Consider the following 12,862-nt stretch of genomic DNA (forward strand, 5'->3'; position numbering starts at 1 on the left):
CCTGCTGTTGCGTGTTTTATGCACTTAAGAAGTGCTAATGTGAAATCTGAAAGGCCATGGAGCAGGGCATTACCACCATCCAGATGCAAAAGTATGAGAGGTTGATGAACCTCAGTTCTTGCTTACTGGAAGAACGAGTTTCACTTTCTTAAGAAAAGCGGGCTAGTACCAGACCGTTTTTGTGTTTTTTGGCAATGTGTTCCTGAGAATGAGGTTGGTGTCTAGAGTAAATTCAAGTGACTCGGCACTGGGTGAAAGTTGAGGTTTAAAGGAGTAAAGGTTCAAATCATTGTGCTGTGCCTGTATTGTTTTTTTGTTTTTAGCAAATAACAAGAACTTTGTCTTGCTTAGGTTGAGCTTGAGGTAGGCACTAGATAAACAGGTCTATGTGTTTGAGGCACAGGATGTCTGAAGCAGAGGCAACTTTCAAGTAAAGTTGTGCATCATCAACATCCTGGTGACTATTGATGTTGCTATCTGTTTGAGTTGAGCACCCAGCAGCTCCGTGCAGAGGTTGAAGATGAAAAGGGACAGAATGGAACCCTGGGGCACTGTGGCTTCGAGGTGCTCATGTGAACATAGTGGTGTTGGTTGAAAAGATAGAAGCAGTACCTGTGAAGGCCATATCCATAAAACTTTGTTGAAAGCAGCAATATCAAGAGGAAGAGGTTATCTTATCTGCATCCGTGGTCAGGAAGTCCTTATCTACAACAGAGAATGTAGCAGTCTCCATGCTGAAAGTGCTCTGAAGCCAGACTGGTAGTCATGAAGGAGACTGTTAAAATTAATGTGATCTTGGAGTAGAACACTGACTGCTTTTTCAATGAGGTTGCGGGTGGATAGTAGATGATGGGCTTATAGTTAGTGAGGTCATCAGGGTGTAGTGTAGGTTTCATTAGGAGTAGGAGGATCCAGACTGTCTTGAGAGCTTCTGGGAAGATGCCTTGAGCCAGGGAGGCGGTTAGAAGGGATGTGAGAGCATCCCCAGAGAAAGCTTTTGTGAAGGATGAGACTAAGACATCATCTTTATAAGAAGTGGATTTGAAGAAGTTGACACTTGATGTTGTGCAGAGGAATTTAATTATCAAGTCATCATCAGGAGTTATTTTTTTATTCCATTTTCTTTACTATCTGTGGATGGATTGTTTATTTTGCATCATCTGTTCACAATCATCCTAAATAAAGACCTTCCTCACACACAGCACAGCGTTACACCCACAGGGGCTCATCCTCACATATTCCTTGCAACAGCAGGGTGATGTCTTGAATAATATAACTTGGGAATAAAGATGGAGAGTGTATAGACTTTAATGAAAACTAGATAATAGGCTACAAATGAGATGGGATCTTATATTGCAGGACTAAAAAATTGGCTCTTGAAATATTTACATTTTGTATTAATTATATTGTGTCTTCTTAAATGATCTGCATCACTTTTTTGCATGATGAAACCATACTATGAAATCAAGAAGCAAGATCAGCAAAGTACTGCAGGAAAATTAAATATTAATTCACATAAGCTGGACATAAAACTCCAAGTCATCCTGAGTGATAAGGGACTACTGGGTTAACTTCATGATGGTAAGTGAATTTTGCAAGGTTACATTGCTTCACTTTCAATGTACATAGCTTCAACCTGTGACTGCAAAAGCTGGTAAATTTATTATTTTTACTCAACAACTTGGGAGATAGAACCAAGAGGAGGGTCAATGCGATGTTCACGATAACAGTAATAGTGATTCACAGTAACCATAGTCAAACTAATGAGAGGATACCATTAAGCATATAGATTAATTCCGTGCTGTCAAACACCATGAAAAAGCAGAAGTTGGGGAAAAACCTGCAAATATTTAATTACTCAAATCAAAGATCCTGTCATTTTGCCTAGAGCTTCAGACATAGAATCAAAAAGGTAACATGGTGAACAAATGCAAAACCCTAACTCAAAGTTCATATTTGTATCTATTTGGGAATGTGGAACTTTATAAAATATCTACTTGCTCAGTAGCCTAGACACTTCAGTGATCTACTTGCCTGGTTAATAATCACTGTCCAATTTGATGCCATGTAATCAAGTGACAAATTACAGTAACATTCTCATCACATCAGAGGTATGGTAACATCATTTCTGATTATACTAGGGCCAGGATCTGGATTCTAGCAGGTTCTGGTCATGCATGTTTCAGATTATACTAGACTCTGAACATAGCAGGGATCTAGTTATCTCAAATCATGGAATATTCATGTGCTCTGCATATGCACAGGCTCTTCTTATGCATAAGCTTTGTTTAGGATAGCTTTCTGATCATGCTAGTGCTCTAAATGTGTGAGCCTGCTCATTATGTAAATTTTTTGATTGTAGCATATTTCAGGATATATCATTGTTCTCTTTCTTATTTTGTATCTGAGACAGCATCTTGTGAATTGCTGCATCAATTTAAGCATTCCTGCGACCTCACTAAATGTCACTCTGAATAAAGATTTATTATAATGGCAGCCTAGTGCCTAGGTTCACAACCAAGGATCAAGGAAATCAATCACAGTCTGACACTGTACATTTGAGCATAACGTGTAATTCTTCGGCACGTTGCTTAATTTCCCTTGTTTGTCATAATTTTGAGCATGTACTACGTACTATATCAGTGACTGGATGTTTACATTTTACAATTATGTAACCTCTGCAAAGTCTTGTTAGAGTGAAAATGCTAAGGACCTTCTACACATGTGATGATTGCCTACACACACACACAAGCTGTTTTTCACCCATAAAAGGGTTTACTCACATGATGAATTTCCTGGGAGCAAATCTACTATGGGGGATGGAAATAGATAGGAAGTGCTTGTTCCAGGGCTAGAATGTCTGCTGAGTTTGTGCACAGTGTAACCTTACCAGTGTATGGGTATTTACCAACTCTTCTCTAACCACTTCCTACTCACAGAAAGTTTAGAAATTACTCTTGACAACATGAGATTTAAAACCTTTTCGACAGTGGGAAGGGAGTTTCTTCATAGGGGAAAATACTGTCCCCCTGGAGAAAAAATAAATAAAAGTTTTAACAAGAGAATCTGCACTTGTTCACATAGACCTGCAGGTACGCTTTTGTGACTTACCTACTTGAAAATGAGGTTAGTGATCATTTTACAGTGACGCGCGTTGGTTTTACACTGATTCTCCATTATTATGTGCTGAAAATATTGATATGTGTTAGACCTGGCAGCTCTTGGTGTGGTTTCCTTGTACTCTTTGCTTCTGACCCCTTGTTTTTGGACCCTGTGCTACGATTTGTTTTGGCTGGGTTTGATACTATGGCCACTTTACCAATGCTAACCAATGCTAAAGTGCAAGTGCTCTCTGTCTAAATTGTATTGGTATTTGGTTATCCATGACTGGCATATTTGATTTACTAGTAAGTCCCTAGTAAAGTGCACTAGAGGTTCCCAGGGCCTGTAAATCAAATGCTACTAGTGTGTCTGCAGCACTGATTGTGCCACCCTCAAGAGTAGCCTTGTAAACATGTCTCAGACCAGCTACTGCAGGGTCTGTGTGTGGAGCTTTAAACTGCCCTTTCGACCTGGCAAGTGCACCCACTTGCTAGGCCCAAACCTTCCCTTTTGCTGCACATAAGTCACCCCTAAGGTAGGCCCTAGGTAGGTAGGCCCATGGGCAGGGTGCAGAGTATTTAAAGGGTAGGACACGTACTGATGTGTTTTACCTGTCCTGATACTGAAATCATGTCACGACTTACGTGCTTCTTTAACCTGGAGTCCGCAGAACGAGTGGCGAGGATCTTGTTCCTGAATGTTCGGCCTTGGCTCAGGTAGGGGCGACTCTTTCTGGTAGCCACGGTGCTGCAGGCGATGGAAACGCCAAGGGCAGGCCGTGTCCTTCAGAAGTAGTGCCAGAGGGAAAAAAAACCTGAAAAGGGGAAAAAACCTCCAGAAAAGAAAATGTCCTGAAACAGGAGCAAAATGAATAAGTAAATACAAGATCAAAAAGGAACAGGAAAAACACTGGAACAGATGTGAACCAGTATCTGACACAAGAAAGCAGGAGCGAAGACACCATCCAAACAGAAGGGAGGGAAAAAATCACAGCCCTTAAATACCAAAAAAAACAGGAAGTGACCAACAGGAAGTGCAAGGACACCATCTTAGATAGGGAAAAACACATAGAACATAATGGACAAGGAGCCATAGAGAGTAGGGAACTAAAGCATGCTGGTAAGAGAGGGGTAATATGGGAAGAAGGAAAAAACATAAAGGGAGGCACAATGAAGGTGAAAGAAAAAGAAGAAGACAACAAGAACAGGTGAGTGGGGGAGGGTTAGACCTGCCTGAAAGAGCGTCACGCTATGAATGAACGAGGCCCCATGCCCAATTTGGGGCCTCGTAGGTAGCACAACAGGCTGGGGGTGCGGCGCGTCTCCATGCCACGCGCCTCGGCCAGAGCCGAATGTTTGGCTCGCGCCAGTAGGTCCCCCCCCCCGAAGGTCCAGGTTTGTGCATAAACAGGTGGTGAAAGTGATGGATCAGAAGAGGGGCGTGAACAGAAGACGCATCTTCCCAAGAGCATTCACTAAGAGGGTAACCCTTCTAGTGAATCAGATACTGAAGACGTTTGCGAAAGATACAAGAGTCACAAATTTCCTGTACCTCATATTCTGGTTCATCATTCACTAACAAAGGAGGAGGACAAGGAAAATGCAGAGAGTAAGGATCAGGCACATAGGGTTTAAGTTGGGAAACATGGAAGACTGGATGGATCTTCCAGGTATGAGGCAAGTGAAGACGGACAGTGACAGGATTAATCAGCTGAAGAATACGGAAAGGACCATAGTAACTTGTTCTGAGAAAGTCGCAAAGGCAGAAATTTTGAAGAAAGCCAGACTTTATCCTGGATGTGATATACTGGAGCATCCCTGCGCTTCTTATCTGCCATTCTCCTCATGTACCTCTTAGTGTTAAGCAAGTTAGATCGAATCAATCTATGGATCTGTAGAAGTCGTTTGGAAAATGAAGTGACACCAGGAAGAGAAGAGGTAGACTGAGGAGTAGTAGGAAAAGAGGTAGGATGATAGCCATAAGAACAGAAAAAGGGGGTGACCTTGGAGGCACTATGGACAGTGTTATTGTAAGAGAATTCAGCGATAGGAAGGTAAGTGTTCCAGTTACTCTGGGTAGAATTACAAAAGCAGCGAAGGTACTGCTCTAGTCCTTGGTTGAGACATTCGGTCTGTCCATTGGTTTGGGGATGGAAACCAGATGATAATGCTATATTGATATTCAGTATCCTACAGAAATGTTTCCAAAACCAGGAGATGTACTGAGGTCCCCTGTCTGATACAATGCTGTGTGGGAGCCCATGGAGACGAAAAATATGATGGATAATTATCTGACTTAGTTCTTGAGAGGTAGGTAATTTTTTTAGGGCAGTGAAGTGAGCCATCTTTGTAAAGGAATCTATCATGACCATGATAACCCGGTTTCCTGCTGATGGAGGTAGTGAACACATGAAATCAGTAGAAATGGTGTGCCAGGGAGCAGGTGGAACAGATAATGGTTGTAGTAATCCCGCAGGTCTGGTACGGGGTATTTTTACTTGGGCACATATGGGACAGGCCTGAACGTATCTTTCGACATCCGATTTCCAGGTAGGCCACTAGAAAGATCGTGAGAGTAATTCCTGCGTGGCCTTGATGCCTCTATGACCAGCAACCGGAGAATCATGGCACATTTGTACCGCCTTTTCCCTTACTCTGCTAGTAGGGAGGAACAACAGGTTCCTGTAATAATAATATCCCTTCTGTTTACGTATTAGGGGGTTTAAGTTCTCTAACTCTTGATCAGAAAGGTTGGTATATTCCAGTTGTACCTCATCCAGGAATGATTGAGCTGCACCGATGATCTTACTGGGCTCAAGTAGATATTGTGATGGGGTAGGAGTACAATCTGGATAATGGCAAGACACAGCATCGCCCAGTATGTTTTGGGATCCAGGAATGTAAGTGACATAAAAGTCGTACTGACTGAAGAAAAAGGCCCAATGAGCCTGACGACTGTTCTGGCATTGAAAGTTACGTAAACATTGTAGGTTACGATGGTCCGTTCTCACCTCGAAGGGCTCTTTGGAACCCATAAGGAATTGTCTCCACTCTAGGCAGGCTTTCTAATACTGAGTAATGTTGTTCCGACACCGAGAGTACATGGGACAAATAGAACACAGGATGTTCTAGACCATCATCATCTTGTTGTTGGAGTAAGACAGCTCCAATGGCTCTTTCAGAAGCATCCATAACAACAATAAATTGTTTGTTGGTATCTGGTTGTCTCAGTATCGGTGCTTGAGTGAAGGCCTTTTTTAGACTTTGAAAAGCTGTTTCAGCTGCCCTTGTCCAGACAAAGCCTTTACATAAATTCTACTTCTTTAATGTTTGAGTAATGTGGCTAGTTTGTTCTGCAAAGTCAAAAATAAACTGACTATAAAAGTTAGCCAGTCCTAGAAAACATTGAGTTTCCTTAATAGAGGAAGGGGAAGGCCAGTCTAGGATGGCTTGTACCTTTTCCGGGTCCATAGCTATTCCAGTGGGACTAAGGTGATAACCCAAATATTTGACTTTGGTCTTATCAAACTCACATTTCTCTGGTTTACAGGACAGTTGATGTACCCTGAGTCTTTGGAGGACTTGTTTCACATGAGTTGAATGAAGTTCAGGACGTTTAGAATAAATAAGGATATCGTCTAAGTAGATGACTACCGTATGGTTCAAGAGATCAGAAAACACAGAGTCCATAAATCTTTGGAAAATTGAGGGGGCATTAGTGAGACCAAAAGGCATAACTCTGTACTCATAATGACCAAATGGGGTTCGGAAGGCAGTCTTCCACTCATCTCCTTCTTTGATGAGCAAAAGGTGGTAAGCTCCACAAAGATCTAGTTTGGTAAATCGTTGAGCCCCTCTGACTGCCTCTAGAATATCCTTGATGAGGGGTAAAGGATAACGGTCTTTTATAGTGATTTTATTTTAACCACGAAAATCGAGACAGGGACAAAGATCCTTCGTCTTCTTGGGTACAAAAAAGAGAGGAGCCCCCGCTGGAGAGGATGATGGCACAATAAGACCGCTGTGCAGATTTTCTTGCAGATACTCTTTGAGAACTTCCTTTTCACGTTCCGTGAGAGAATACATTCTCCCAAAGGGAATGATCGCCCCAGGTTCCAGGGGTATTGCACAGTCATAATCTCGATGTGGGGGTAACACAGGTCTGGATGGTTTTTGGAATACATCTTGAAATTCTAGATAGTGATCGGGGACTCCTTGAACTGTATTGATAGAACATCCTGCAGTAAGTTCAGTAGGCATCAACTTCTTGGGTGACCAGTATGTGTCTGATGCAAAACAATTTTCATGACAAAACTGTGAGGACAAGGAAATAGTCCTGGTTTCCCAATTTACATAAGGGTTATGTCTCATGAACCACGGAATTCCTAAAATGATAGTATGATTGGGAGATGATATTAGGTCAAATGAGATGTGTTCTTGGTGGTTTTCAAATTGTAAACTTAGAGTCAGGGTGGTAGTTTTGACTGAACCTGAGAATATTAAGGACCCATCCACCGTGTGAACTTGTTCCGGGACTTCCTTGGATCATGTTGGTATTTGTTGTGTTGTGGCCCAAGACATATCCATATAAATGCCACTAGCACTACAATCAAGTAAGGCCATTGTTCTTTCTTCACGACCGTCAGGTAACTGTAACATCACAGGAAGCATAAACAAAGTTTTGGCATTGTTCTTGAATGAACTGATAGAAGGTATAGCAGCTGATCCCGTCCCCTCCCTTCTTACACAGGACGGAACGTGGCGTTTCCCGATGACCTTAGAGGACGAAAGGGGCAGGTACGAAGCATGTGACCGGCAGCACCACAATACAGGCACAATCCTTTCTTACGTCTTTCTTTCCGCTCACTGACGGAAAGTGGGCCACGAGTAGTATCCACCTGCATAGGTTCACCTTCGGTTTCTCTGACGGGAGGACGAGGTTCCTCCGGACGATGCAAAAAGACACGTGAAGTACTTGGCTGGGAAGGCCCTCTACTTTTTCTTTTCTCCATACGTCTTTCTTGGAGACGATATTCGATGGAAAGAGCTAGATCCATCAGACCACGAAGATCTTCAACACGGGTGGAGTACACTAACTCATCTTTGATCTCCTCTTTTAAACCTCTACGGAATAGAGTAACCAGAGTTCGTTCCACCCAGGTTGTCTCGGCCGCAAGCTGTCGAAAGCGGGTAATATATTGGAGGACATCTTGAGAGCCTTGTTGAATGTCACATAATGCTTCTTCAGCAGAGGCCTCCAATCCTGGATTACTAAACATCTGTTTAAACTGATTCACAAAGGCTGGATAGTCAGAGAATACTAGGTCATTGGATGATACCATTGGAGTTGCCCAGGCCAAGGCAGGACCGGATAGAGCACTGATAAGATAACCCACCTTTGTCTTGTTGTGGGAGAATTGTGTGGGTCGGAAGGCAAAGTAAACAGTTAATGCATCGAGGAACTCTCGCAGTTTTGTTGGTTCACCGGAGTAACAAGGAGTTGAGGTGGAGACGGTCGGAACATCTGCACTGCGGAAAGCCAAAGCCTGTCGTAAAGCAGCATTCTTGTTGCGTAATTGCTGCAGTTCCTGAGTCTGTTGCTGAATGGTTGCCAGAAGGGATTGATCAGGATCTGCAGCAGCCGCCACTGTATCATCCATGGTGTTAGACGACGTTGGGTGTATTTGGCACTGCAATCTGTCACGACCTACGCGCTACTTTAGCCTGGAGTCCGCAGAACGAGTGGCGAGGATCTTGTTCCTGAATGTTAGGCCTTGGCCCAGGTAGGGGCGACTCTTTCTGGTAGCCATGGTGCTGCAGGTGATGGAAATGCCAAGGGCAGGCCGTGTCCTTCAGAAGTAGTGCCAGAGGGAAAAAAAAACTGAAAAGGGGAAAAAGCCTCCAGAAAGGAAAATGTCCTGAAACAGGAGCAAAATGAATAAGTAAATACAAGATCAAAAAGGAACAGGAAAAACACTGGAACAGACGTGAACCAGTATCTGACACAAGGAAGCAGGAGCGAAGACACCATCCAAACAGAAAGTGTTGCAGCGCAAGGAGGGAAAGAATCACAGCCCTTAAATACCAAAAAAAAGGAAGTGACCAACAAGAAGTGCAAGGACACCATCTTAGATAGGGAAAAACACATAGAACATAATGGACAAGGAGCCATAGAGAGTAGGGAACTAAAGCATGCTGGGAAGAAAGGGGTAATATGGGAAGAAGGAAAAAACATAAGGGGAGGCACAATGAAGGTGAAAGAAAAAGAAGAAGACAACAAGAACAGGTGAGTGGGGGAGGGTTAGACCTGCCTGAAAGCGCGTCGCGCTAGGAATGAACGAGGCCCCATGCCCAATTTGGGGCCTCGTAGGTAGCACAACAGGCTGGGGGCGCAGCGCGTCTCCATGCTGCGCGTGCGGCCTGAGACGAATGTTTGGCGCGACAAATTCTGCCAAATGCAGTTTTTGCTATTGCACAGCCTATCTCTCTCATAGGTTAACATGGGGACTGCCTTTAAATGTCTTTTAAGTACAGTTTCCCATTGGGGAGCAGATAGAGGTATAGAGTTTTGGGTCTCTGAACTCACAATGTAAAAATACATATATTGGTAAAGTTGGTTTTTAGATTGTCTGTTGGAAAATGCCGCTTTTAGAAAGTGGGCATTTTCTTGCTTAACCATTCTGTGACTCTGCCTGCTTGTGTATTCCACGTCTGGGTCAGTCTGACAGTTGGGCTGCAGTGAATTCCCTCTAGACAGTGACACAAAGGGAGCTGGGGTGTAGCCTGCATATCCTGATGAGTCTCATGGGCTACAGTGGGGAGGGAGGAGCTGACACACCTAAAAGGAGCTGTGCCTGTCCTTACACATGCAGTCTCCAACCACCTGTTGTGTGTCTGGGGCCAGGCCTGGGCAAGGCAGGATCTTGTGAACAACATAGACGTTCCTTTGAAGTTTGCCTACTTCAAAGGCAGAAATGAGCATAAGTAGTGGACCCCAAACCCCAGATTTTCAGATTACTTCTGGATCAAGATGAACCACTGCCAATGAGAAGAGCTTGATGCTTGAGGAGGACCTGCTATGCTGCCTGTTGTTTTGCTGTGCTGGCCTGCTGCTGCTACTGCTTCTGCCTGAAGAGAAAGAACTGGACTTTGCTTTCTGAAATCCTGCTTGTGAACTTTCCCCAAGTGCTTAGACTGAGTTTCGCCCCTATTCTGAAGTCTCAGGGACATCAAAGACTTCATCTGCCAGTGCCTGGGCTCTTCTGCTAGGAGTCCTGACTTGCTAAGTGGTGCCAAATCCAAGCCCTGAACTCTTAGAAGTGGAAGCTGGTAACCTGCAGGGGAAATCCACACACAGCTGTGTGCGCGTCAGAAAAATCATCGTATGACCTGAGCTGTGGCTGAAAATTCAACGCAGCGCCTGCCTTGCGACAGGAGAAACAACACACTGCCTGTTCTCACTGCGGACCCTTTGCACAGCGTGTCTGAAATTTCCATGCATGGATCCTGGGCGTCAAAGTCTTCAACATCCACGCACAAACCTGAGGCTGCGCACCCAGAAACAAAGCATGGCCTCCCTTGTGAGAAAAGAATCGATGCACAGCCTTGGTGCAACTAAAGAATCGACGCAGAGCCTCACTTGTGAGAAAGGAATTAATGCATTGCTTGCTTTTCTGACACACCGTCGCCCTTGAGGCTTTATCTTTGATGCATACCAGGTACTTTGTGCTAAAACAACACATCTATTGATTTGTATGGATTAAGACTCTTTTTATTTTTAAAATTCACATAGTTGCTTGTAGATGTTGGATTTTTGTCATTTTGGTCTTGTTTAATTTAGATAAATATTGGCTATATTTCTAAACTATTGTGGAGTCATTTTGTGGAGCTTTCACTGTATTACTGTATGTGTTTTGTGTTATGTGCAAATGCTTTACACATTGCCTCTGAGATAAGCCTGACTGCTTGTGCCAAGCTACAAAGGGGGGGGAGCAGGGGTTATCTGAGCTGTGTATCGCCTTTACCCTGACTAGAGTGAGGGTCCCTGCTTGGACAGAGTGCAAACTGATTGCCAACCAGGGACCCCATTTCTAACAATATGCATCACATATAATTCATGAAATGATGCTTTAGAGTAGTGTTTAAAGTTGTCGTAACAAGTGCTCTATAGTTAAATACAACTATCTCTGACCTTTGTCCATTTGTTTTAAGTTGCAAGTAGTTTGGGGTACAGTGTATCTTGAAAGCAAGCAAACTGCACAACAGTATAGCAAAACTGTCTGAAAACTTCCTCCACTTTGCAAATATTTTTGGGCATATTGTTTGCTTTCAAATTAAAATCACTGATCTTGTTTCCGTTCTTCTACATTTATTTACATAGAATACAGGAGCTTTCTGGGAGCATTATTAATAGGCGCATATTGTTGAAGTGTACAAATGCGTACATATTTTTTATATTGGAGCCAGTGTTGTTAATGCAACCTGAGCTTATAGCTCACTGTATGTCTTTGAAGCACTCATCCAAACAGTAAAAGCTGTGCTTTAAGGAACTGTATATACCATTCTTAACAGCTTACACATATCAATCCATACTCTGCCTTAGCAGCCGATGATTCCTTCAAACATATGGTGGTGCACTAAACTGGAATCTAAGGGGCTTGTGCTGTAATTCAATTGACCCTACTTGATCGTGTACAAAATAAGCATACAGATTTGTTGTTCTTGACTTCAAACAACATGGCCTGTTCTTTAGATAATAAACATTCCACACTCCTTGTTATTAATCAATGGGGGCATGCACATTTTTGAGTAACTACAGGGTACTTAATGTGAACTTTCACTTCCATGCATGCAGTCTGATGCAAAATACAGCACATAGTTTTGCTTCATAAAAACTGTTTTGGAAATAAATTTAAAAAAAATCAAAATGGCACTTTATGCAACTATGGGTCTCTAATTACGTATGCATATTTACAAAAGCAAATGTCATAAACTCATATGTTGGGACTATCAAGTATCAAGTATATCAAGTAAACATGCACCTTCTCGTCGATTGGACACTTTTCTTTTAGCCACTGGTTAAGCACTTCATCCTTGAATGCGCCGGTGTTGCCCACTGTGCTTTGTTGTATCTGGGCAATAGTTGTGGCATCCTTAACTATCTCAATCATTCCTATAAAGCAAGGGGTGCATATTATTTACAAGTCAGAGTAATCAAGAAATTATATGAAACAGGATTATGAAAAGGCTTGCACAAGCTAATATCAAATTAGATCATTTGGTTGCAGGTTCTGGTACTTTCCACAAGGTAGGGCTGCTTTTCAATAGGATCTATTGTCTAGGACAACAGCTCATAGATTGGTCCAGTGCTACTAATCCTAGTCTTCCTCACACCAATAAACGTTTATTTATTTTGGGTTACTTACTATCCCATGGGGATATGAGTTGTTCCTTAAAAGAAATCACCCTTTGTCCATGGTTTAAAGTGTGAAAAACTGAAACCTTTTTAAGGGATGTGAGAATTGTGTACTTTACTCTAGCTGGCATGTTCTCAGTATAAAAGATGCAGATGTAGGCAGGACACCTGTAGTGTGCACTGTCCTAGATCAGTGGTTCCCAACCTTTTGACTCCTGAGGACCCCCACTGAATCACTACTGGAAGCTGGGGACCCCCAAGCAATTTGTACTATTTAAATTTCAAACATTAAAACAGTAATTCACAAAAATACAAAAACAAGTACACACCAAACAAATACTCGAAT

At 42.8% G+C, this 12,862-nt stretch overlaps 1 protein-coding gene across 1 annotated transcript in view; it reads right to left on the minus strand.

Annotated features, from left to right (window-relative positions):
• The window catches only part of PIK3CG (phosphatidylinositol-4,5-bisphosphate 3-kinase catalytic subunit gamma), a 271,650-nt gene that overhangs the window by 25,038 nt on the left and 233,750 nt on the right, over positions 1-12,862 (minus strand). Inside the window, exon 8 of the mRNA XM_069229845.1 lies at positions 12,143-12,273. Coding sequence (XP_069085946.1) covers positions 12,143-12,273 — 131 coding nt within the window. The remainder of the gene's footprint in view (positions 1-12,142; positions 12,274-12,862) is intronic.

This window comes from Pleurodeles waltl, chromosome 4_1 (genome assembly GCF_031143425.1).
Source record: "Pleurodeles waltl isolate 20211129_DDA chromosome 4_1, aPleWal1.hap1.20221129, whole genome shotgun sequence".
In the NCBI taxonomy this organism is placed as follows: Eukaryota; Metazoa; Chordata; class Amphibia; order Caudata; family Salamandridae; genus Pleurodeles; species Pleurodeles waltl.